The sequence below is a fragment of the Berghia stephanieae genome, chromosome 1 (assembly GCF_034508935.2).
Source record: "Berghia stephanieae isolate SIO BIC M18660-M18661 chromosome 1, UCSD_Bste_1.3, whole genome shotgun sequence".
NCBI classification, from domain to species: Eukaryota; Metazoa; Mollusca; class Gastropoda; order Nudibranchia; family Aeolidiidae; genus Berghia; species Berghia stephanieae.
The window spans coordinates 7,103,445-7,130,708 of NC_088360.1; the positions used below are offsets into that span (position 1 = coordinate 7,103,445).

Genomic DNA, 27,264 nt, shown 5'->3' on the forward strand with positions numbered 1-27,264 from the left:
TTGATTTTAAACTTTTAAAAAACTCATTATGATTCCTTTATTGCTGTGAATGCCTTGGAATGTTTACAGTTGAAAGAACGAGAACAAGACTACATGGCAGCCATCAATTTGTACATGAAAGCTGGTTTACCAGCCAGAGCTGCGAGATTAGCTGCAAGTCGAGAGGTAAGCTTTGATGTCTGTACAAAGTAATTTGTTTATTACGTATAGTTACCCTAGAATGGATGTAGAGTGCAATTGCTTGCAGAAAAAAAAATAATTGAAAACAAAGTAAATGTGAATGGAGATGGTTTGAGTGAATTTGTCAATTAATCATCAAAAAGTATAAAGGAAAAATAATAAGATAGTAAGAATTGAATGAGTAATAAATTCAATGAAATGAATGAGTAAAAAACAACTATAGTTGTTTGATCGTATTCAAAATAAAGTTAGTATTGAGGTAAGATGTTTTGTCACCTCATTGAATTTATTTACCATACATACTTTTCTGAAAGAATGTATGTAAACAATTAATTTAAAATGCAATATCTTGTCATAAATCGTTACTGCCTCTTGTGAATAACCTGAAACTATATAACTATAACATTCATTGAAAGTTTATTATGACATTTATAAAATGAGACATCGTATTATGTTCAACTTTGTCCCCATGTATTTCACCCGTAATTTTTTTTGTTTTTATTAACATCTTTGTAGGAACTGATGACAAACTCTGAACTCATCTCCAGGATTGCTGCTGCTCTTATCAAAGCTGAATTGTATGACAGAGTATGTAAAATTATTTGTTGATTCGTATTTCTTATATGATCTTTGTTCGTTAAGGTATCTTTACTGAAATATAAAATTGGATTATGCTTTTTAGAATTTGATATAAATTGAAATTATTTAAATTAATTGGATTTGGATCTTTTTTTTTCTTGTTTCGCTTTGTGTAATTCAAAATTTTCATCATTTTATTGACCTAATTCTAAATATTGTAATTAATGCTTATTTCAATTATTTATTTTTTAAAATTTAGGCTGGAGATCTTTATGAAAAGATCAGAGATTTTCAGAGAGCTATGGAATGCTTCAAGAAAGGAAAAGATTATCGCAGAGGTAAACTTTGCTTTCCAATTGGAGGCTATCTTTTTTGTTTGGTTTGTGCATCTATTTGGTATGTTTTGCTTTCATAAAATTGGTCCATTTAACCAAAAGAAATTTAAGGTCATTTAATAATTTTGCACCATGTTGAGTGCTTGCATTTGAGGACGTGACTTTCATAATCTGCTAAACCCGACCCAGATAGCACTCTTTTTCAATCTATTAGACATCTTGGAATCACCAGTGGGAGGCTTAACCTTTAAAGCATGTAGTGTGTAGTTCAATAAAGTGAAGAATTATTTTTCCCTTTAACCCACAAAATAAATAACCAAAAAAAAAATAGCGATTTTTCTGTCGATAAAAAAGTGACTTATTGAAGGTCACCTCCGAATTTGATCTTCTGTAATGTACAAGAGTTAAGGGCAATGTGTAATTATTTTGTAAACTATTATTTTATGTTCTATATCTTTTTTTGTTTCTATGTAGCTGTGGATCTGGCCCGCCATGCCTTCCCCACAGAAGTTGTCAAACTGGAAGAAGAATTTGGTGATTATCTGGTGTCTCAGAAACAGTTGGATGCCGCTATCAATCATTACATAGAAGCAGGGTATGTATGCATTTTTGTAATTTCAAAATCTTTTTATTCCGCTCAAAGCTAAGTGACATATAGTAAAGTTGTTTCAGATCACATACTATACAGTAAAATGACTTTTATTTGTTGGTCTAAATCAGTGTCAGCCTCCTGCTACATGGTTGTCTAATTTGTTTTTAAAAACAAGACATGTAAACATTGTGAAATTTAATGGTAAGTAGTTAAAGTAATTAAATATTATCACGGCATTTAATTTTCAATAATTCTTTCCCACTCCCAGTGTGAGTTACTGGAGTTTTAGGAATTTTAAATTTATTTTTAGCAAAGAACCATGCATTCCTTAAATGATAATCCGTCATTACTTATTTTGAAAATCTCATTAGGGAAAGTTTTATTAAAATCTATAAATTCATAGAAGTGATTGGACAGGCACATGTGTTAAATTATAACAAGAACTGAAGTGACAGAAGACAATGGTGAATAAACTTTGCACTGATGGTATCGAATCCAGAACCTGACTAGTACTGTACCTTCTGTCTGCTGTGAGAAAGACGCTCTGCAGCCAGCGCATTTTAACACAGCTGTTGTCTTTTATTTTCACATATGTGATTCTACACTATTATAAACCAAATGAAAAGAATTGTTTTTTAAATCTAAATAATTGAAGTAATGAAAGCATTTTTTAAATGAATATTTACTATCCTGAAAAGAGCATTTAACTCGAAATTGTATCATTTATACTGTACATTCAGTCATCAGAATCAAATTCTCACTGATTTAATACCTAAAGGCAGTGGGGCATATTTTCAAACTTTTCCTGTATTATCCTTTCTTTTAGTAACGTACTCATTTATGAGGCAAATGAAAATGAAGGAAACCATTCTCTTTTGACTATTTTTAAATGATATATTTTTTTGCAGTCTAAAATTAAAGAGGATTCTAAAACATATGCTGCCGACTTACATTATACAGTAATATTTTGCTACATTAAAAATGTAAATATTTAAAGGGTTACGAAGTTAAAATTTGTTTTCGTTGATCAGAGCTACAACCAAAGCTGTTGAGGCCGCCATCAACTCTAGGCAGTGGGCAAAAGCTGTTCAAATCCTGGAGATACAAGATTCTGCTATGTCTGCAAGATATTACAAGAAAATTGGAGATCACTATGCTTCTATTGGGGAGTATGAGGTGCTGTATTGTTTGCAGTAATGGATTTGCTTATAGAGGATTATTGCTATAATAAAAAACAGTGAATAATTAGTATATTATTGATAGCCATTGTGATTATATCTTGCGTAAGCATAAAATGAAGCATTGATATTATGTGCTACCCTCTGATTATGGTAGAGTCATTTCTAACATCCAATAATTGACCCACATTTACAGTTTGTGTTGGCTGAACAGGGAGACTGGGAACCATTTTCCGTGTAACGTAAACCAAACCAGGTTTATCTTAAAACGGGTCATACGATCTACTAATGACCTACAAGGCCCTCAAATTGCAATTAGAATGACAGGGAAATTGTCATAGACTATAGAGTATGATTGGTGATGTTTAGATTATTTGATTATGTTTATTATTTATTCACCTAACCCAATGTCATCTTATTTTTTGTTTCAGGCTGCAGAGAAATTCTATGTAGAAGCGGGTTGTACCAGAGAAGCCGTAGATATGTACAACCAAGCTGGCAAATGGGAATTGGCACATAAGGTGAGTGAAGACCCACGAGGAGGGGTTATGACTTATTAGAACTTCCCTGGATGCACTTAGTGTGAACCTAAAGGAAGCAAGATAATTTCACTTTACAATCAAGAGTAGTCCTGAATAATCTGTCATTATTTACGATCAAAAGATGTGTAAATCCATTTTGACAGAAAGGGACACTTTTTCGGATGATCCTTCAATCATTACAGCAAAAAACACTAAATGAAGTCATTATTTACAAATGATGTGCCAAGAACATTAGTAGATTGTTGAAAAGGGTCTTGAATATTTTTTTTAAATAATGCAAATTATAATTGAAGGTCAAATGTTTGATTTATGGCTTTATTGAATTATTTTCTCTACATGTTTTAAATACAGTTGGCAGCTACGTACATGAAGGGTGAAGATGTGTCCAATTTGTACATAGCACAAGCCAAACAGTTGGAGGATGAAGGAAAATTCAAGGAAGCTGAAAGGTAAGATTTGATCCTGTCATGGCTATAAATAGCGATATCAAAATGAATATAATACTGATTACAGGTTGTAACTGTTCTCAGGGCTCTCAGATACTACATATTTACGTATATTTCCCGTAACTGGATTTTAAGGGATGAAATATATCTAAATAGCTTCGAAGAGACACATTTTGTTTTCATAAGCTTTTGCCAAAAAAGAAAAAAAAGATCTATTTTGGTTTAGTATTCAATCAAGTGTGCATAAAGTGAAAACTTAAAAATAGCAAAAAAAAATTATCTCTCAACTGATGCATTTTCTTTCACTAAACAGAACAGATTCTTGCTGATTTAATTCACAAAATATGACATTCCTCAAACTTTATTTGTTCTTCTTAGCTATTTTCTAAATGTGTATCAGAGACAACTTTTTTTTATACTATTATTTTATACACGATATGTTGTTGCTTGAAAATGCATATTTTAAAGTTTATTTATGAGAGCTTTAAAGAAATGAAATACTGAAAGAGAAAGGATGTAGAAAATATATTTTAATAACAATGTTTTAAAAATTCATCACACTCAATCCCAACTGTATCGAATCAGAAATATTCATCATTATTCCATTATATAGGTTGTATGTGGCAGTTGAAGAACCAGACCTGGCCATCACAATGTACAAGAAACAACGCATGTACGTGGACATGATTCGTCTTGTCAAACACTACCATGAAAACTTACTGGCTGATACACACCTACATCTAGCCAAGGTTTGTGATTCTGTGTGATTAGGATGTCTTTCTTTTTGTCTGTCTGTCTGTCTGTCTGTCTGTCTGTCTGTCTTGTATTTTTGTGTTAAATTTTGTTTCTGTAACTTATTGTAACTGTGTGAATTAAAAATCATTCTTCGCAAGCCACTGCAATAAATTTTATTTTGGGATGTTATTTTTATTTATTTCTTATTTTGTTGTTGTTTTTGTTATGAATCTTGATTGAAACAGTGGGACCTTTTATTATCAATAAATATGGTCTGTTCCTAGTCTTGTTTTACTGGCATTATGGTTTGGCAATCTATCGATTGTATGAATTTGTTACAATTAAATGCTTGAAAATTATGTGTGTCACTTGCTGCCAGGAATTAGAGGGCGAAAACAACTTCAGGCAAGCAGAGCATCATTACCAGGAGGCTGGGGATTGGAAGGCTGCTGTCAATATGTACAGGAACCAAGACATGTGGGACGAGGCCTATAGGGTATGTTGTATGCTTTGTGATTTTGTACCTTAGATGTCTTCTTTTTCCTATACCCTCTGATAAAGATCTCCTCTTTTTCCTCTGTATTTTTTTTCTTCTTCCTGATTATGTATCAATTTCTAGATTTTTCCCACAGGATAAGTGACCTCAAAATGTCCTAACTGCTGGTTAATGTAATGCTTATTTTGAAAATAAAATTCAGTTATCATATTTTACAGACTTGCCAATCACCAACAATTGTTTCATGTTGTTTTGTTTTGGTTTTGTTTTTTGATATATATTTTCCATCAAACTATAAGCGCATTTTAAAACAATGTAAAAATAGATACATAATTAAACAATTTTAAACAAATTTTTTAAAAAATCTAATTGATTTTGAATCATGGTGGTATAGATAGGAGATTTATATTTTTAGCAGGTCAAAACTTTTTGCTACTCATGCTTTTATACAAAATTTGGTATTAAAATACCCAATTCCATACTGGTTGGTATGTCTATATATTATTGAAACTATTTGTCCTCTTTAATTTTAAAATTCTAACCATTCATCAACGAAATGTCAAGATTTATGATTACCAGACCCGAATTTATATAATTGATCAACTAAAGATCATCTCTTATTTTAAAATTTGTAACCTACCCAGGTGGCTAAAGCACAAGGTGGCCAAAATGCAGGCAAACAAGTTGCCTATTTGTGGGCCAAAAACCTTGGAGGAGACTCAGCTGTCAAACTACTCAACAAATTTGGACTTTTGGAAGCTGCTATTGATTATGCTGCAGAAAACTGGTATGTAGTCTCTTTAAACTGAAGTGAGAAAAAGGGGGTGTTTCTTTGCAGAGATATTTTCTCATGTTTTGACAATAAATTTACTACGTCCTTTAATGATTTTGCAGGCAATCTTGTTTTTATTTGAAGACAAAAGTTTAAAGACTTAAATTGTTAATTAGTTTCTTGTCTGAAGTTAATTAGTCTTTGTGTATGAAACATTGTTTTCGCATTCAAAAAAACAAACCAAAAATAAAACATGAATTTTTCATTTTTATTATTTTTATTTTTACATTTCAGTGCTTTTGACTTTGCCTTTGAGCTTTGCAGCATCGCCATGAAAGAGAAGTTACCAGATGTATATTTAAAACACGCGATGTATTTGGAGGATGAAGGCAAATTCAGAGAGGCAGAACAAGAGTTTGTCAAAGCCAGCAGGCCAAAGGAAGCTGTACTCATGTATGTTGAAGACACTTTTCCAAGGAGATTACTAAAGATGATAAAAAATACTAAAACTTTGAAAACGGATAGAATAAGATTATATTTGTAGATCAACTAAAGTATTGTCAGGATTTTCTATATTTTAGTAAACACCCAATGTAAGAAAATTTTGGCCTATTTATGTAAATCCTTATATATGCTGTTGACAATTATTTTTTTATTGAATGAAGATTATTTACTAATATAAATTTTATTACAATAACGATGAGAACACATATATATGCTCTCTTGAGTGGATATAAGGTTTTTAAACAAATTTCGAGGTAGTCTTATCAGAATGTGTCTGATAATTGTGTGTATGTGTTATTTTGCTTAAATGTTTTTGTCATAATTTCAGACCACTTACCGTAACATTTTGTCTAGAATTTTGGAAGATTGAGTTTGTACTTAGAAGGGGGAGTTGGTGTCTGACACAGACACCTGAAACAATAATAGTTGAGATAAAATTGAAATGCTTTAAAAAAATAAATAAATAACACAAAAAGGAAGTGAAAGAAATGAACCAACATGATAAAGAATGATATATAACATGAAGTTGCTGATGATGATTTAATCATAGCTTGATGATTATCATTTATTATTATTTTTTTAAGCCTTTTGATTTTTTTTTCCTTTATACTTGCAAGAGTCATTTATATGAAAAAAATGAAAAGAAAAACAAGATATTATCTTCCATCTACTTACCAACTAATAAACATACTCTACACACATCAGGTACGTCCACAATCAAGATTGGGATTCAGCACAACGGGTAGCTGAGGCCCATGACCAGGATTCTGTAGCAGATGTACTTGTAGGACAGGCTCGCTTTGCCTTTGAAGAGAAAGACTATCAGAAGGCTGAATCTTACCTGCTGCGTGCACAAAGACCTGAACTTGCCATCAAATTTTATAAGGTATGGAAACTATTAATTTGAATATTTACCCTTGCGATAAATTATTTTATTAGCAGAACTTTGTTGTCACGTGAAGTAATATAACACAAAATTTTAGTGATGATATTTTTAAAATGATTGTGTTCTATCTTAGACTTGAGGAACAACAGATAAAAGTTTAGATATAAAATGTCAAATAAAAAATTGCTGAACAGGATAGAGTTTGGGGTGACTTATTACATCCAAATGAACTGTGGCAATTTGTTTTGGATATGAGTAAGAGAATGTGTTAGAAAATGGTCCAAATTTGATTTTTAAGTATATTTTTTTATCACTCAGGACTCGGGTATGTGGCAAGATGCACTGCGTGTCTGTAAAGAATATCTCCCTCATAAATTACAACAGTTACAAGATGAATATGACAGGGAAGCCGTGGATCGTTCTGGAAGGTGAGAGTTTAATTTTTAAGTTTATTGTAAAATTGGACATTGAATTGATTTATTATTTTTTTGTCCTTTTAATTTAGTGCTATGAGAAATATCTTACAAATGTCCTTTGGGAAAATAATTATCCAGTATAATAATGATAATACATAAATATAGACAGGAGAGTAAAATAATATACACTGGAGGTAAAAATGCATGAGGGATTGTCAGTTAAACGCATGGGAGCATGACATTTTCATTGCATGCTGCCTTTGTAAGGTGTCATGAGATACGAAAATGATAATGATAAAAATATGATGAGGATGATGATGATGATAATAATAATAATAATAATAATAATAATAATAATAATAATAATAATAATAATAATGATAATAATAATAATAATAATAATAATAATAATAATAATAATAATAATAATAATAATAATAATAATAATGATAATAATAATAATAATAATAATAATAATAATAATAATAATAATAATAATAATAATAATCTGATGTTTGTCAAGCTGCTCCTGATCAATAGAGCCGGTATAAAAAAACTAATTGAGGATTTTAGATTGTAGCATTCCTTAGGAATCATAACAATGATGCCTCTGAAACAAATGTTAACATTCAACTCTAGATTGACCTTTTACACTATAGTGAATTGTGTCCTAAAAATAAAAGTTTAAAAAGAATTTCGTTCACATTGGAAAGAAGTAAATCATAAATTAAACTGCTATCCTAATTATTGTCATACAATAGTGGAGCAGTAGGAGGCGGGGCGTAAGTATATTATTTACATTTACAATATTTGTGTTTCTTAATGATTACTGTAGATTATCGCTAAAATCACATCTTTTTTGCCTTTGATTCTCACTTCATGTTTTGTGTAAATAGCATTTGTATGTCAGACTAATGCCATTTTAAAATATGTATTATATTTCTCCATTTTTTTATTACTTTTTATATTTGCTATATAAGGAGAAACAAACACATTTTATTTAATACCCTGGTCTGTTTTCAATATTAATACACTAAACTTTGCTTTCATATAACCATGATCATTTGTGTGTTTTACAATACTTTATTATATTTTTGTTTCTTTTTTCTTTTTAACTTCATGTCATGCGTTTTACTTTTATAGCCACGGCGCATTAATTTCATGACTGTATGCTTGGTTATTCTAAACACAACTCCAACCAATTTATAAGTCTTAACGTGGTGGATTGGTGGGAAAAGACAGTTTTTATTAAAATGGCTCACCATTAATCCGATTTTATTATTTTTAATTATTGCTTTTTTTTTTTTTCCATTGTCCATCTAATTCTAAACCTTAGTTGTATTCATCAAATCAACACTGCTGTCTAGTAGTCACTGTATGTGCCATCATAATTTTTGTGACAAATAAAAACAATTAACTTATCATTATCCTTTTCTTTTTCCGTCGTCATCATCATCATTATAATCATCATCATCATCATCATCATCATCATCATCATCATCATCATCATCATCATCATTATCACCCCAAATAAAAATGGTTATTATTTTATTTTTTACTTTGCTAGTGTCCTTGAGTGTCTATACCTCTTATTGGTGGCTGTGCAAAATTGTTAATATCTAATATACAATAATATTTGATATTGCATTGTATTGAGAATATACTTTTCTTTAGAAATGTGTGTGCCTTGTGTATAAACCATCCCATGTGAATGTCTTTTCAATAACTATATTGATACTCTCGTTTCATTTATTTTCATCCTTAAAAGATACACAATGTTATTATCAAAGTGCATTTGTCAGACGTTCGATATGATGATATTAACCTATCCATATGGCAAAGCTAAATGAAGCAAACTGTTGCCCAGACATACTTTAGTCAAGCAACTGCTGTTCTCTGCACTCAAATAGCTAAAATTCGAAAGAATATTATGTCATATAAATATTGGCATCTTCTTACCTACTAAAGTAGAAAATCCATATTTATATACGCTGGAAATGTTTTATAGAAATGAGGAATTTTCTGTCCAAAACCCCGTGTTTCTCCAAATTGTATTTGGAAAATGAGAGTTACAAATAACAAAATTCTGCAGACCAAGATATTAAAAGCAATCATTGACAGTTTTCTATGATAGTAGTTCTTTAAATCTGTAATTGTATGTTGTGTTGAAATAATAAGTTGAAAGAATGGTGCACAGAGATGAGTGGGTTTTTTTTTTTATTTCATCCATTCGTAATGAGCATGTCTTTTATAAGATAAGTTTGCTCTACTGTATTTGCAATTCTGTCTAAATACTTCTGAAAGGTTGATAGACAATTAACTGATCTTAGTCAAATGATAAAACAGCGGAGCTTGGGATTTTTTGAAAATTTAAAATGTTTATATTAACAAGTCAGCGACTTCAGCCTCAATATATGTACATATATTTTAATCGATTTTAAAAGTGGAAATCAAACATATTTGAGATATTTCTTTACATTTTGGAGAAGCATTTCTTTGCTGAATGATTTTCCCTGAATTAAATTTGAAAGAAATTAATACTGGTATAGACGTCTTCAGAGTATAAAAAAATATATGATTTATATTTTCTTCACCTTCAGTGCACATACGGATTATGCAATGGGCACATGAAACAAGCTAATTATATACTGCCATAAACTGACAAAACAATTTTGTTTTCTCGGTTTGGCCTAAAGAACCAACACTTCATATATCGACAGATTAAGATGACTCTAAACTTAGGTCTTTGAATGCTAATATTTAAAGTGCTTTTGCAAGTTGGGTCATCTTGTCATGTCTTGTCATCCTAGATCTTTCGTGTGTTAATGGCTGGGGAACCCTTGTAAAACACTTTAGACACATTTAGAGGACATTGCGTTATATAAAAGCTCAAATTTTACCCATTTCTTTTTCAATTTTTAAATCTCAATTTATTAATAAAGAAAGTAAAGATTTTGTTGCCAATTTGTGATACGCCTTATCATTCTGGTATATAGTCAAAATAAAGGAAATAAGGAAATTATAATATTATTTGAGTTTGAAAATACAGATTTCATTCTGCGCAATGAAGGCAGTTATTTTTATTCAAATTGAATACGTTGAGCTTTATATTTATTTTTAAGCATCTTTATCACTCTGACATTGTATTGTTTGATTGTTTGAGGTCACAATTTAAAAAAAAAAAAGGAGCATATTGATTTGTCACTTTTTTTTTCAATTGTAATCCTGGTTGGTGCATTGGAATTGTTCCTCGTGATAGTGGAGTTCTTTGAAATAGACTGAAATCGGCTCAACTTTTTTACCTTTTTATGTATCCATAATAAGCTTTGTCTTAAATTTTAATTTTTAAAAATATCCTTTGATTAATTTCTAAAACCTATCACTTCTATATTAGCTTTTTCAAACCTAGAATTTTTATTTATTTTATATATATATACTCTTGGATTTTTTATTCCTTTTCAGAAATTAACAAAAGCTAAAAAAATAATAATTACAAAAATGTAAATATTTTGATATTAATTACAAATCATTGATATTTTATTGTGGTTATTTAATGCATAGCTATCTCTTCCTTTAAAACCCTGTCATGTTTTTTTTTAATGAATGGTAATTTGATATAAAATTGCTCAACAATTTTTCAACGTGGCCAATTTCAACTTGAGTTACATATGCTTGTGTACATATAGTGTGTACATGAGACGTAAAAGTCTAAAAACCAATCAACATGCTTCACTGTATAGAACCAACATTATATCATTAAGCTCTAGAATGATAGATTTTCAGTTTGTAATCATGATCATCTCCATTATCAGCATCGTCATCGTCATCATCATCATCATCATCATCATCATCATCATCACCATCCTCATCGCCTGTATGACATGACTTTTGTACCTTCTCTCTAATAATACCATATTTAAAATCTTACTGTCTTTGTTATTACCCCTTCCCAGAGGTGCTGAAGCTATTGTACGTCAAGCCAGAGAATGGGAGGCTTCAGGAGAACACCAGAGGGCGGTAGAGTGCTACCTCAAGGTCACTGCTGACTCGGTGCCTGATGTCAAGATAGTTGAGAAATGCCTGATGAAGGTAAAATGAAAAGAAGTAACGAGTTGGCTCCTTGAATGTAATTAACTTCTTGTGATTTTGATGAAGAATGATGATGATGATGATGATGATGATGATGATGATGATGATGATGATGATGATGATGGTAATGATAATGATAACAAAAATAATAATAATATTAATAGCAATAATAATAATAATAATAATAATAATAATAATTTTTTAAAATAATAAGAACAGTCAGCGCGACATCTGACTTTTTGTTATTATACTATTACACAAATATGCAAATAACCACAGATTTACCACAGTCAATTCATTTCACAATTCTTCATTTATTTCATCCATTCCAGGCAGGAGACATAGCTATCAAATTCCTGGAAAGCAACAAGGCCACAAGAGTTGTGGAGGTCGTTTGTCCCAGACTTGCTGAGATCAAAGCTCATGCTCCAGTATGTGTCGACACTTATTTCTTATGAATGTTAAAAAATTCTTCTTTTTCTTCTTCTTCTTCTGCTTCTTCTTCTTCTTCTTCTTCTTCTTCTTCTTCTTCCTGCATATCTGCAAACCACCTGGAGTGTATTGTCACAGACATGTTGATGTTTAGAGTGGTACAGAAGCGATTCTGTCTCTGAACTGTTTAAGGTTTTTAGAGCTAACTACATCCGCCGGCAAATTTTAATCATTGATGGAATTAATGACTCCACATGCTTAAACCGTCAAGTCAAACTTATTGCACACTATTCTGTTTGATTTCCAAACTTGTATTTAATATGCCATAGACCATTTATAAACAAAGTAGTCTTTTGCTACTAATAATAATAATAATAATATTTTTAAAAATCTTGATGTAACTATTATTCCTCGGCAAAGATATTAATAAAATTTACCATTAAACAAAACAGTGAAATAAATTGAAATAAGATTCCCTTTATTCGTCGTCAAGGGGCACTCAATCGCTTAGTTGGTAGAGCACTCACTTCACAAGCAGAGGGATTGAGATTGATCCAGTGTGATGTCGAGATTTAGTTTCAACCCCAATCCACCCAGCAGTGATTTTGGGTAGATGGGTATGTTAGATCTAGTAGAAAGTACTTTGCAAGAGACTAGCGGCGTATCGAAAGGGTAGCAAGCAATTACTATCATCCACTTCATGCTAAAGAAACTGGGATAAACCTGGACTCAATAGGTGTAATGGCTCCAAAGAACTTTTATTTTTCTTTAGGGGTCTATCAAGAGGAAAGACTAAGATAGCCCAGGCGTTAGCCACAGTAAATTGCTGCAAAGTGAACAATAGGGGCTAAATTTCTTGCTCACTGAATAAATGGAAACAGGATTTGAACTTGGATCTCTCTGGTTGAAGTGAAATGCCTTATTCACTTGGCCCATCTCACACCCCTCCATCCTGTTCATATTTATTAATGATTAAGTATATACATGTTAATAACTAAAAAAAAAACAAACCAGTCCTCCAAAGCCATAAGGATCATTTGGCTGGAGTTTATCCCAATAGTGCTAAAACAAATAATAATTGCTTGCTACCTGTTGGATGCTAGTCTATTTCAAAGTACTTTCTGCAAGGTCTTCTAGACTCATCTATCCAATTATTGCTGGATGGACAGTAGGACATGAAAAAACATTGACTGCATTGGGGACTGAACGCAGTCCCTTTTCGTAAGAGGAGATTTCTGTACCTGCTGAGTTGTCGGTACCCCCATACTAATGATTGCGATATTTCTATATTTAGTGCTGGAAAGCAGAACATTTTTTTTAACCATTACGTTATATTATGACGGGACTATCATCATCATCATCATCATATTTACAATAATAAGTATTATTACTTTAACATCACCATCAGGCTGCAGAGCTTTACCTTAGCATTGACATGATTAAAGAAGGTATCGATATGTTAATCAGTGCTGGAGACTGGAACAAGGCAAAGAAAGTCGCCAAAGAAATGGAGCCAAGGTCAGTGGAGGCAGTTGTCAATTGAGTTTTTATCAAGTTGTAGTTGATGTTAAATCAGTGCGAGTTTCACTTCTTTACTACAGTTGTCGTTCTTAAAATCCCAACTCTGACTATCAACGTTAACAAGTTGTGTTTGCGCAGGGAGGGGATTATCGGTGAAGACAGCGTGGCGGCAGGGGAGAGGAAGTTACACTGACAATTTTTATTGGCAGGAAACAATCATGTTTTGCCCAATAATTTTGATTCTGGTTTGTTTTTTCCAGAAAAAAAAAAGTTCTTGACTGTTGACTATCAGTTTAAACTCTCTCTTTCTCTACCCCCTCCCTCTCAGACAAAAGATACTGTTTCACTCCGACCATTTTATTTTTATAGCCAATAGTATGCAGCACTGCATTATGAAATGTTTTTGTCTTTGGGCTAAAATCAATGACTGTGTCTTATGTAATACTCTGTAAATACTCTCTGTAATCAGAGATACTCATGCAAACACAACTTGTATCACTCAATGAGAATTGATCTGACAGGTACACACAGTCTGACTAGGGAGATAATGGAATGAACGTATTCTATATTAATGTGTTGATTACATTTGCAAGATGTGTGATTTTACTGAAAATATTGAGACGTATCGGTGAACTAATTTTAAATAAAAGGTAGATAGATAGACAGAGAGGGAGAGATAGATAGAGAGTGAGAGAAAGAGAGTAGTGACGTTGATGAAGTAATGATAATAAGTTGATGATAAATACTTTAAATGCCTGCAAATCAAATACAATTGATTGGTTTAATATTAATTCTGCCCAAAGTCTCTATATTTTTTTTTTCAATTCATTGTTCTATTATTGTTTTTAAATAAAATTATTTTATGATTTTTATTATTCTCAATATTTCAGATATGAACCTTATGTCGATGAAAAATACAAAGAATTCTGCAAAAACCAAGGCAAAGCAGATGATGTGAGTGTTAACCATAAATGTTTACCCTTGTTATTAAACAACATATATACATATTATGATGCTTTTGAAAATTTGCATCAATTAGAAAGCCTGGAAGGGTAATCATAAACGAAGCTCAAAGTTATAACATGAACTAGGTACTGAGCAGTTTTAAGTACAAGCAGCTATACCTTAATTTGTCAAAAGTCTTATGTTCACTTTCTCTTAAAATACAAAAAATTCAAGCCAAGTTTCATCATCGTCATCATCATCATCATCATCATCATCATCATCATCATCATCATCATCATTTTTCTGTGGTAGACCCAATTGTTTGAGGATCGATGCATTTTAATCGATATCATCTTTAAAAAATGAATGATCTTTTAATAAAAGAAGTTTTCTACTTTTCCGAGTAACTTTGTTATCTTTATATAACCCACTTGTCGTTAAAACTGATCAATTATTTTTTTTCAATTTGATGATAAATATTGATCTCCTTGGCCTTGAACGTGACTTTTGATTACCAAAAAAACATAGAAATTTCAATTTAATTTTCTTTTTACATTTCAACTGACCCGGTAACTAAATTTTTAAAAAACAAAAAAACTAAAGTTACTTTTTTTTTTATTGTGTGTGTGAATCAACAGCTTGCAAGTGTGGATGTCATTGGAGCACTAGATTTGTATGCAGAAAGAGGAGAGTGGGATAAATGCTTACAGACAGCAGAACAACAAAATCCTAAGGTCTTACAGAAATATGTGGCTTTGTACGCCACTCACCTCATCAAAAATAATAACTCACTGGCAGCCATGGAACAATATGCTAAATATGGAACACCAGCTGTGCCTCAGGTATTTGGTACAGTTAGACTAAGTACTGAAATACAGTTGATTTTTAAAAAAAAGAAAAAAACCAACCAGAATTCTTCAACAGAACAAAACAGTTTTGTTTTTAGGGGTTTCTTTTCTTCCAAGCTATTCAATTGTTTGTATAAACAGTATTTAATCAAGTTATAGGAAAGATTTTAAAAGTTTAAAAGGCAGACATTAGTAATTGTTGTCTTTATTTGTCAAAGAAGAGATTAGTTAGATGCCCTGTTTGCTTTTCATGAAATATCTGTATTGACCAATTAGTCAGAGTCATGGGACAATTGTTTAGTAGGTTAAGTTGTATGTTGCATGATTGTATTTTGGTCGGGCTTGCAGACTGTTTAGATAATAAGTGGATGTTTTCTCAGATAACTTAATTATTATTTAAATATTAAAACAATGTTTTGTATCATTGTCATGGACTCAGCGTTTAGCTTCAGAGAATAATTATTTATTTTTTGTAGGATCTCACCTTTAAACATGAGCCTTTATATAGCGCGATATCCACCAAATATGCTCAAAGCGCTTTTAGAAATTTGTCATAACTTTTGAATATAAATCATCTTTGTATATTTTTGATTATCACAAGTAATGTTCTCTTATTATTCCAGAATTACAATATATATAAACGAATTTGCACGGATGTTATTGCAAAGAGAGATCTGAACAAGCCTGAGGCCTATCGTACGTGGTCAGAACTGAGGGGAATGATGCATGATCTGGTAAATAATACAGACTAAATTTTGTTTGGGTTTTATTTTGTTTTCCATCATTGATTATATTGTTATTGTATTATTTGACTTATTAAAAATATAAATTGATATAATAATGAACACATTTATTTTTTATGAAGAGTATGATTTGCCAAAGAAGTACTTTCTCCTAAAGAAATCAGAAATAGAATTCCATTGCCATATTTTTTTTCATCATTTAATCACGTATGCTGATTATCAAATATAATATTATACATGTATCTATAATTGTTTTTTTGAAAATGTGTTTAATATACAAAATATAATTCCTAAATAAGATTGATGATATATTATTCATGGTATATGATTTTATTTGAATGTCAGAATTTAGATTGTGTCATATTACATGAAGCATCCCCTAAAACCGTTTATCACCCATATTAATGTCAATTTCATTTTATCCTTGTCCTACACCTAGTGTGAAAATATGAGCAAATCATCTGATGCAAACACATCCCAGCATGAGGAGTTTGAGAAGTACCTGTTGATAGCCCACTATAATTCCACTCGCTGTGCAGCCATGGGCCAGAAGTCTCTAGAAACCATTGCAGGCAAGCTATCCGTGTCCTTGCTACGTCACACTGACATCATCCCTGCTGACAAAGCATTCTATGAGGCTGGAATGATTAGCAGGGTGAGTGTAACTTACAATATTCTATAGTGGAAACTAAAAGCCATACATTTGTTTTGGAGAGATCAGAAAGATATCTTGCTTTTTTTTTTTTTAGATCTTTGAAAGTAAGCTGATATGTTCGCCTCTGGGTAAAGATTTCTTCTTTCTTTTCTTTTTTACTCATCTTCTTCTTCTTCTTCTTCTTCTTCTTCTTCTTCTTCTTCTTCTTCTTCTTCTTCTTCTTCTTCTTCTTCTTCTTCTTCTTCTTCTTCTTCTTCTTCTTCTTCTTCTTCTTCTTCTTCTTCTTCATGATCTTCTTCTTCTTCTTCATGATCTTCTTCTTCTTCTTCTTCTTCTTCTTCTTCTTCTTCTTCTTCTTCTTCTTCTTCTTCTTCTTCTTCTTCTTCTTCTTCTTCTTCTTCTTCTTCTTTTTTTAAATTCTTCTTTGTTATCAGCCACACAACGTTAGGCCCACCCACCCCTTTATATTGTAGATTATTAGAAATATTACTATTAATTTCTTGAATTAATGTTAATATCGTCATTATGATTGTTATTTGTTATATTTTCCCTACAGACTCTTGGATGGGAAAATATGGCTTTCGTCTTTTTGAACCGATATTTGGATATCAGTGAGGTGAGTTTTTTTTCTTTTCATACAGTATTTGTATTGATAATTTGCAATGTTCATGGAGCAATTTAATTTTGGTAAAATTAAAAACAAACAACAGAAATCGTTTTTTTTTTGGTAAATCGAATCTTTTTTTCTATGTTGTTTTATTTTTCATACAAATGTTGTTTTTTTTTTTTAAACTCTAACAGAAACACCTGTGATGTTAAATGGATTCATGTTATATTTTTTTTCATTTCAATTGTTCTCCTTTTCCCTCTGCAATCTTTAAAAATAGATTTTGATTTGAGGTGAGTGGAATTGGGAAAATAGTAATTTTAAATGAACTGTTAAATACCATTAATGGCTTGTGTTTTTTTTAGTTTTTTAGCTTAAGTGATGATTTTTAGATTTTACTTTTCATCAAATATTTTTTTTTTGTTCGGACCAGGCGATGGAGGAAGGTTCCCTTGATATGTTGGACAACAGTGATTTCCAAGACACAGACATTCCGTTTGAAATCCCACTACCTGAGAAAGCATACCTTACCGTGAGTTGTACGTGTACATTACAATTAAAATGATCATCAAGGTGTGTTGTGTATTTTATTTGATATATGTGACCCATTGCAACAATATGGTATTGTGTAGGAATGAATTGGATATTGAATGTAAAATCAAAATGACAAGAATAGGAAATTTTCTTTTTTTGTGTGTGTGTAGACTGTAAGGCAAAATTCACCCTGCTGAATGAAGGCATATATTTTAACTTACATCAAAATTTTAAAAAATAAAAAATCCCAAAAGACTCATGCATTTATAAAGCGCACTATCCTCAAAAAGTGCTTAAAGTGCTTTAAAAGGGGTCCTTAGCCAGCAGCATTACTTAACATGTAGGACGCAACATGAGGCCTGTTAGGCGATGCTACAATTTTTTTCCTACAGAGACAATGCTGTTAACGCTCAGGTATTCATTTTACACCTGGGTATGGTGAGATAATATTAGTATTGAGCCTTTTCTGAGGAGTCAACTGTGCATCACTCAGAACAGAACTCGAACATTGGACCTGGTCCAAAGGCGAATGTCATACCACTATACCACATAGCCGTATGCTTACAGAATTAAGATTTAAATTCTATTTTAAGCATTGGGATCATTCCTATATTATACTGCTTTTAGATGATTGGTCATTTTTAGATCAATTTAGATTTGTAATCTTTCAATTCCATCAGGCTTATGGAGTGAATGTTATCCTTATATATCTCTGTAACTCTGATTAAATCAGGCAAAAATAATTGCTTTTATTATAAATTTTTTATAACATAACATAAAATAGACAAAAACGGTTGCTTTTATTTTATTTTTAAAAATTATATAATACAAAAATAATTGCTTCTATTATAATTTTTTGTTTGTATGTGTTTATGACAGTCTCAACAACACGAGGAGGTGAAAGAATGGGTTCTTGCTGTCTCTATGGACAGAAAGGTAGAACAGAGCTTGCCCAAGGACGAGAGGGGGACATATGAAGCTTCTCTTGTTGCCATGGATACAGGCATTCGATCCTTACCTTGTGTTGTATCAGGTGAGAAAATAATTTTTAAATAAGCGTATGAATGTCATACTTTGAAATTATAGATGTTGAATTCTTGATTATGTGACTGGTGAACATGTAAGTACTATTGAAATGTGACATTTTTAGATTATCATCACAACTTTGATGCATTTAATGTGTCATTGCGTAAATGAAGTGAAAACATTTTTAGGATCGCATTTCTCTTATTTTGAAAGTGTGCAGATTGCTTGTTGATTTTCCATTATAAGCAATGTAAATTGTATTCGGTGTCAACAGCAAATAGCTAAAATAGCATATATGTATTGCCGAGAAACTGTTAAATTAGCAGATATCTATCACAGAGACAATAAAAGATTTTTTTTTTCCATTGTGTTACATTTAGATTTTTATTGTGTAAGTTCTATCTGATCTTCTGTTTTCAATATCGTTTTTCTTTTCTCTTACAGGTTACCCAGTACTTAGAGCCAAAGTTGAGTTTAAAAATGCTAACCGTGTAGCCAATAAAGAGGAATGGAACAAACTTCTCATGGCAACCAAGGTAAAAAAACATATTTAAAAATTGAGCTTTATATAGTGCAATATCCACTAAATGTGCTCAAAGTGCTTTACAAGGGGTCCCTGGTCAACAGCAACATTTTACATGTAGGACGGGATATGCCGCTTGTTAGGCGATATTACAAGTTTTTCGGACAAAGACACCGCTGTCAACGACGAGGTACTCATTTTACATCTGAGTACGGTGAGAGAATGTGAGTAAAGGGCCTTTTCCAAGGACTCAACTATGTGCCGAGTACGAGGCTCGAACCCAGGACCTTCCGATCCGAAAGCGAGTGTCATACCACCAGACCACATAGCCGCAAGGTAAGACATTGAAAATACGAAAGTTTTTTGAAAGACAAGAAAGCAATAATTGGATAGGACACACGTTTAAATGCAGGTGCTTTGTACTTTAAATATCACAATTCATCCATGATTTGAATCTTACTCATTACATTTTGCCATGTACTTTTTTTTTCCAATCCCAGCAAGACATGAAATCAAATTTCGACTCCATACTAAGGGCTTCAAATCATGCATTGGGCTCCTTTACAGCTGTCAATCTTACAATATCCATCACTGCCTATAACCATGCACTTATTCCAAACTGAACGGGAAAATGTGTGTAAAATTCCTTACCCGAGGACAGCTCACAGTTCACAGCTACTTGAATTTGTCAAACATTCTTAAATCATAAATATTCAGCTGTCAGCACAATTTTCTACCAGATCTAACTTGATCTCAATTAATTTAACTGCTGCTTATAAGAGGCGTGAACAAGTTCATGACACTGTTTTCGTAACACAAAGAATTTTTCAACTAAAAATATAAACATTTTCCGAGTCTTTAAATTCTAACCAATTTCTATAACTTGCAAGATGAAACCTTGACAATATGGAATAAAATTTCGGTAAAAAAAAATTGTCTTTAGCATGAAAAAAAAGATAAACATGTGAGATTGCCTGTCTATGAATTCTTTGCAAAATTTAATATTATTTACTTTTGTGTCAGGTCTCACACAGTCCAGAACTACAAGACGTTCTCAAGTTTGTCGCAGCCTGGTGTGGCGCTACCCCTAATCCCAGTTTCTCATTCCAATAAGACACATTTAAAAGTGTTGGTTATAACCAAACGGTACAACAATATTGCCTGTGACATGTGATTATTTATGATTTGAGATTTATTTTGAAAATGACCAAAAAAAAGTTTGTTTCTAATATCACAAAATGTAATGATTACATTTTAAAAGCCTCCAATCATGTGTGATAAAATGCTACATCGTCGGGACCATTGGTAACATTGGTATTGGTCTTTGTAGATATTTGTGGTTTGATTTTCAACCAAACCCACTTTGGATATTTAAAGTAAATATTCAACCTTTTAAATGTAGTTTTATTTATAAATTTATTTATTTTAACAGTCGTTTTTGCAACCAGTGATAAAAAAAAAACTACTTTACACTTTCGAAAATATTTCACTTAGTAGAAATTAAAGTCAATATTATTACTTTAAATTTGAGATATAAAAAGTGGCAATCTCTCAAATATTATGTCCACTTCAGTGGATATGTTTTGGTGAATTGAAAGCGATGATTTTAAAATAACAAAGAAATAGATGCATATCAAGTAATTGACAAATCTCAAAGAGTTTTGTCTTCAACATTTCTGTGATAAATCAAATGAAATTCCGTCCTGACAAAAATTGTTTTTATTTATTTCAGTTTCCTTGTGCTATCGTTATGTGTATGTCCAATTCACTTACTTAAGGGGCGGTTTGGGTCTAATTATTAGGAAAATCCTTCAAAAATTTGATTTTGAGATTTTGGTGGAAAATGATATTTTATTATCTTAGAAATAATATAATTGAAGTCCAAATTCTTAAAGTAGACCATAAAGGCACGAAATACAAGGTCGAAAATGGTACAGGTAGTAAGAAATGTGTGAAAAACGGGAAGCCATTTTGCTATTTTCTCAATATGTCATTTTTCTAAGGGTATGGGAAACTGTGTCAAACGTTTCTCAGAATCTATTCAATGGAATTGTCTGAAAATTTCCACAGTTATAACAGAGATAATGAATTATGTCACCATAGAGAGATTTTTTTGATAAGATTTGTGAATTTTGAATTATAATCCTAAATCTGAATTTTTTACATCAATTTTGTCATAACATTTTGATTCTCAACTTTGTAATGATCTAATAAAAATTCCATAAGCTAAAGCGGTAAAATCTCTCTATGGTGACACACTATGGCACAATGTTGACAAGAGGGAAGAATATGGAGGTCATTCTTTCATTAGTTTTTGTGGAACGTTTGCCACAAGATTGTTATATTTTTTTATGTCAGACCCCCAAATTAGATCGCAAAATGGGTATGAACACAGATAATTAAAATTTTTCACCATAAATGTTGTTTTTACCTATATTGATGATACAGAATGATTAAAACCGCCCAATATAGGTTATTAAAAAATTTTTAGAAAAGACCCAAACCGCCCCTTAAAATGCGTATGTTTTGTGTCTGTATTTATATAAAGATATTTTTTTCCGATTTTGAGTTTTGTCATTTGTTTTAATAGGTGGACGGATTACACAATTTTTATTGTATATGTCATTGTTACAATGAATTTATCTGAATAAATAGATAAATTTTAACTTTGAAATGGTTCTTATCTTATTTTTTAAACAATGAAATCATTTTTATTTGGGGGGGGGGGGGGGGGGGGGGGATTGTTTTTTTCATTCACAAAAATTCTCTCTCTCTCTCTCTCTCTCTCTCTCTCTCTCTCTCTCTTCTCTCTCTCCTCTCTCTCTCTCTCTCTCTCTCTCTCTCTCTCTTCTCTCTCTCTATCTATCTATCTATCTATCTATCTATTCTTCTTCTTCTTCTTCTTCTTCTTCTTCTTCTTCTTCTTCTTCTTCTTCTTCTTCTTCTTCTTCTTCTTCTTCTTCTTCTTCTTCTTCTTCTTCTTCTTCTTCATCGATCTGTAGCAACCTCAAGTTTGAAGACCGAACTGCATATGATTTTAAAATAGATCATCAAAAAAAAAAAAATAGAAATTGATGAAGGATTATTGAACGCATCATATAATGAACTTTGGAGCTCAAGGGTGTTACTGAATGAATAAAGATACCAAACGATTAAAAAGATCAGGACTGTCAGATTCCACTGCATCCGATGGTGACGATTCCATAGTCTGATAGACGATGGGTAGAAAGAGTTGATGAGGGCGTTTGATCTCTCTCTCTCTCTCTCTCTCTCTCTCTCTCTCTCTCTCTCTCTCTCTCTCTCTCTCTCTCTCTCCCTATCTATCTCTCTCTATCTCCCTCCCCCTCTCTCTCTATCTATCTCCCTCCCCTCCCTCTCTCTCTCTCTCTCTCTCTCCCTATCTATCTCTCTCTATCTCCCTCCCCCTCTCTCTCTATCTATCTCCCTCCCCTCTCTCTCTCTCTCTCTCCCTATCTATCTCTCTCTATCTCCCTCCCCCTCTCTCTCTCTCTCTATCTCCCTCCCCCTCTCTCTTTCTCTCTTTATCTCTGTCCCACTCTCTCTCTCTCTCTCTCTCTCTCTCTCTCTCTATCTATCTATCTATCTATTTATCTTTATTATATTTCCGTCTATTTTTGTTATATTTTATGTAATTTTCTTTTTCAACGGTTAAAATATTTCATTGTTGTCTCACAAACGATTGTCAGCAATTCAATTATTACATTGGCAGGGAGAGTTGGAGTTGATCAGGTAGATGGGTCGATGAACATTGTAACCAGTAGCCTCAAAATGGTGTTATGTCAGGGAGTGTGATGTAGATGCTGAAATTGATCTTGCAGTCATGAAATTGGTGTCAATATTATTTTATTTTGGTCAATAGACAGATTTTCCAGAAATTATATCAAAATCCAAAATCTCACATTTCTTGCCACTATAACTTGAAAATCACTTGTGGCGTTTGGATTACCTTAACATTATAACGTTGAGATATGATGGGCCACTTATTTCGAATGGAGGAAATGCAACTACAATTTAGAAAGGCTGATGTGGGGGAAGGGGGGGGGGGTGTATTTACAATTTTAGATATTCCCGTGCGTAAATTCTTAGTTAGGTTTATTTATAAATGGGTGTGTCTCCCCAGAGAGAAAGGGTGTGAGGGAGAGAGGGTGTAAGCTACTTTAAACATTCACGTGCGTGAATTCGTCAGTTAAAGAGTGTATTTGAATGGGTGCAACTCCCTAGAGAGGGAGAGGGAGAGAGTGGCCATCGTCATTGACAACTCCGTGCGGATCCATCAATCAAGAAAGATTTGGGATAGGCCCAGGACCCCAATGCAGTCGGTGGGGCTGACATGGCGACACTGACGACGATAGACACTAGCTTAACTGACTGATCGGAGGAGCATGGTCACTGAATGCGATACCCGTACATTGGAATGGGGGGAGGGGGGGGGGGGGGGGGGGGGGGGGCTATAATAAGGGACATTGATAAAAATAACAACGTCATGTGAAGTTGATTTTTTTTCTTCTGACCCCCTATCCACACAGCAGTAATTGGATTGCTGCTTCTTTTAGATTTGACAGAAAGTAATGTTCGATCTAAAGGGTAGCAAGCAATTGATATCGTCTGTTTAGCGCTTTGGAGACCAAGATGAACTCCAGGTCCTCATGTCGTGCGGTTCTGATTGATATAAATGATAGCCGCATTATGCACTTGACTTTAAGAGAAAAAGCTCGAGACCAAATTTGAATACCCAAACAAAAAATCACTGTTGACCGTTGTTAGTTATATAGAACATGATTCCAAAATGATAGAACGATAGTCACATAAAACGTCTCAAAATGATGGGTGTTGATCATATCATAGAACCGCGGTCACTGTTAGTGATACATAAACGTCTCATAATGACGGACGTTGATCATAGAACAGTGCTTACTGTTAGAAATACATAACACGTTTCACAATGACGGACGTTGATCATAGAACAGTGCTCACAGTTAGTCATGCATATCACGGCTCCATAATGACGGACGTTGATCATAAAACAGTCCTTACTGCTAGTAATAAAAAAACACGTCTTCATAATGACGGACGTTGATCATAAAACAGCCCTTACTGCTAGTAATAAAAAAACACGTCTTCATAATGACGGACGTTGATCATAGAACAGCCCTTACTGCTAGTAATAAAAAACACGTCTTCATAATGACGGACGTTGATCATAGAACAGCCCTTACTGCTAGTAATAAAAAAACACGTCTTCATAATGACGGACGTTGATCATAGAACAGCCCTTACTGTTAGTAATAAAAAACACGTCTTCATAATGACGGACGTTGATCATAAAACAGCCCTTACTGTTAGTAATAAAAAACACGTCATAATGACGGACGTTGATCATAGAACAGCCCTTACTGCTAGTAATAAAAAACACGTCTTCATAATGACGGACGTTGATCATAGAACAGCCCTTACTGCTAGTAATAAAAAGCACGTCATAATGACGGACGTTGATCATAAAACAGCCCTTACTGCTAGTAATAAAAAACACGTCTTCATAATGACGGACGTTGATCATAAAACAGCCCTTACTGCTAGTAATAAAAAACACGTCATAATGACGGACGTTGATCATAGAACAGCCCTAACTGCTAATAATAAAAAAACACGTAATAATGACGGACGTTGATCATAGAACAGCCCTTACTGCTAGTAATAAAAAACACGTCATAATGACGGACGTTGATCATTGAACAGCCCTTACTGCTAGTAATAAAAAAAACACGTCATAACGATGGACGTTGATCATAGACCAGTGCTTACAGTTGGCAATACATACCACGTCTTCATAATGACGGGCGTAAGGCTCACAAATGTGAACATTTATATAACGTATACTCATGGGATTTTCCCTTCTCAAATTGCTTCACAAAGCTCCATCTATTCATCAAGAAAGTTATCTGGAATCAGATTTCCACTTCACACAATACAAGTCGCCTGTGATGCATTTGGTTTAGTACAATTGCTCTTACAATGCATGTGTGACCCAACGCCTCAAATCGGTAAAATGTCGGGATGAATGTGACCACGAAAAAGTAAATTAAGAATTGAAATGGTTTTAAATAGGAACTTTGCTTATTTGGCAATATAAGAAGTTGCATTCATTCTCCTTCATAATGAATATAAATTAACCCCAAGTTTAATATCTGCGGCCATACATTCAGTTTACTTCTTATTAATCCGACATGATACCGCTTTGATAGGGTGGCCCACATATTGTCTATGAAATTTAAATTTGAAAAAAAAAAGACAGGAAACTTGGCTTAAGATTATGCACTTTATAAAGCAGAATGAATTCAGATTCATAAAGTACATACAATTAAACTTTTATATTTCTTATCATTTTAATATCAAAGTCCTTTTTTTTCTCCGCTTCACTCCGACACAATACCAGATTGAGGCGGTGGGCCACAAATAGTCAGGTACCCATTCACACCTGAATCGATTGAGGTAACGTGTGTAAAATGCTTTACACAGGGGCCGTAAGCATGGGCTATTGTTTTGCGTTCATTGTCACCATTATATCACTGAGCAGGCAAAATGTAAAGCGATTTGTGCACGTTTAGTGGATATTGCGCGATATAAAAGCTCAATTAAAAAAAAAAAATATTGCGTAATTTGTTACAAGACAATACACCGGCAGCAGAATCATATGTCCAACAAAATAAATTTAGGTTCTACAAACCATGTAAATACGACTTAATTTTCTTATCGTATTATTCGACGTTTACTTATTTGCAGGTCCTATAACCCAACTTGTTACAGGCTCATTGATGTGATGGAAATACTCTCAAACCAATACAAAATGATATTGTCCATTGCGGTGTGACAGACAGATAAGAAGATATAAATCAAATGTTAATGATTATTAGAAAAGAAAATAAGCAAGCGAATAAGGGTGATGTTTGGGAGCAGGTGGATTTCAAATTTTATAACGGCAGGAATTTATAGAAATTAGAATCGTTTGATAATAATAGACTTTTGTTATCATGACTATCATCATCACAATCATCATCATCATCATCATCATCATCATCATCATCATCATCATCATCATCATCAATATCATCATCATCATCATTAGCAGCAGCATCAGCATCATCAACATCACCTTCATCATCAAAAACAGCAACAAAATCACCATCATTATACTTCAACCACCATACATTTAATGTGACCAAACTTCTCAGAATGGTATATTATGAAAGTCCCGGGTTTGACAGTTTCTGGCAAGATGAGGGACATTTTAATCGATTGATATTTGAAGGACGAGTTCTCTGGCCAAAATTTTAAATACGTGTTTTTTCAGTGTACGGCAATACACGTCCATCTCCAATGGAGGACAACTCACCTAACCCAAAGGCCACCACCAGTCACCAACACTACCATTACCAATACCGCCAGTCACCACCACCACCACCACCACCACCACCACCAATACTACTACATAAAAGAATGGCAGTCAACCCGACTCTCTACGTTAATGCCGGTCTGAGAGTGTATCTCTGGCATCGCTCGGATTCTGTCGATAGAATCACCGTGAGAGAGAAACAGCCAAGGGACTATACGGTGTGCTAAGTCTAGGTTTGTCGCCGACAGCTTCTCTCGATAACCCACTCT

The 27,264-nt window shown here is 32.9% G+C and overlaps 1 protein-coding gene across 2 annotated transcripts in view; it reads left to right on the top strand.

The window, feature by feature from the left end:
• Positions 1-22,258, top strand: part of LOC144967064 (intraflagellar transport protein 172 homolog) — a 36,705-nt gene extending 14,447 nt beyond the window's left edge. The window contains exons 23-48 of one of the 2 annotated variants that reach the window (XM_078903872.1): positions 70-165; positions 697-768; positions 1,019-1,097; positions 1,569-1,689; positions 2,718-2,862; positions 3,296-3,385; positions 3,758-3,855; positions 4,466-4,601; positions 4,967-5,083; positions 5,728-5,870; positions 6,150-6,308; positions 7,065-7,245; positions 7,564-7,673; positions 8,423-8,443; positions 11,615-11,750; positions 12,083-12,181; positions 13,591-13,700; positions 14,594-14,657; positions 15,287-15,490; positions 16,120-16,230; positions 16,679-16,894; positions 17,451-17,510; positions 17,935-18,033; positions 18,915-19,068; positions 19,506-19,597; positions 20,608-22,258. In XM_078903872.1, coding sequence (XP_078759998.1) covers positions 70-165; positions 697-768; positions 1,019-1,097; positions 1,569-1,689; positions 2,718-2,862; positions 3,296-3,385; positions 3,758-3,855; positions 4,466-4,601; positions 4,967-5,083; positions 5,728-5,870; positions 6,150-6,308; positions 7,065-7,245; positions 7,564-7,673; positions 8,423-8,443; positions 11,615-11,750; positions 12,083-12,181; positions 13,591-13,700; positions 14,594-14,657; positions 15,287-15,490; positions 16,120-16,230; positions 16,679-16,894; positions 17,451-17,510; positions 17,935-18,033; positions 18,915-19,068; positions 19,506-19,597; positions 20,608-20,697 — 3,003 coding nt within the window. In that variant the 3' untranslated portion in view covers positions 20,698-22,258. The remainder of the gene's footprint in view (positions 1-69; positions 166-696; positions 769-1,018; positions 1,098-1,568; positions 1,690-2,717; positions 2,863-3,295; positions 3,386-3,757; positions 3,856-4,465; positions 4,602-4,966; positions 5,084-5,727; positions 5,871-6,149; positions 6,309-7,064; positions 7,246-7,563; positions 7,674-8,422; positions 8,444-11,614; positions 11,751-12,082; positions 12,182-13,590; positions 13,701-14,593; positions 14,658-15,286; positions 15,491-16,119; positions 16,231-16,678; positions 16,895-17,450; positions 17,511-17,934; positions 18,034-18,914; positions 19,069-19,505; positions 19,598-20,607) is intronic. The other variant, XM_078903880.1, reaches the window with a different exon arrangement.
• The last annotated feature ends 5,006 nt before the right edge of the window (positions 22,259-27,264 follow it).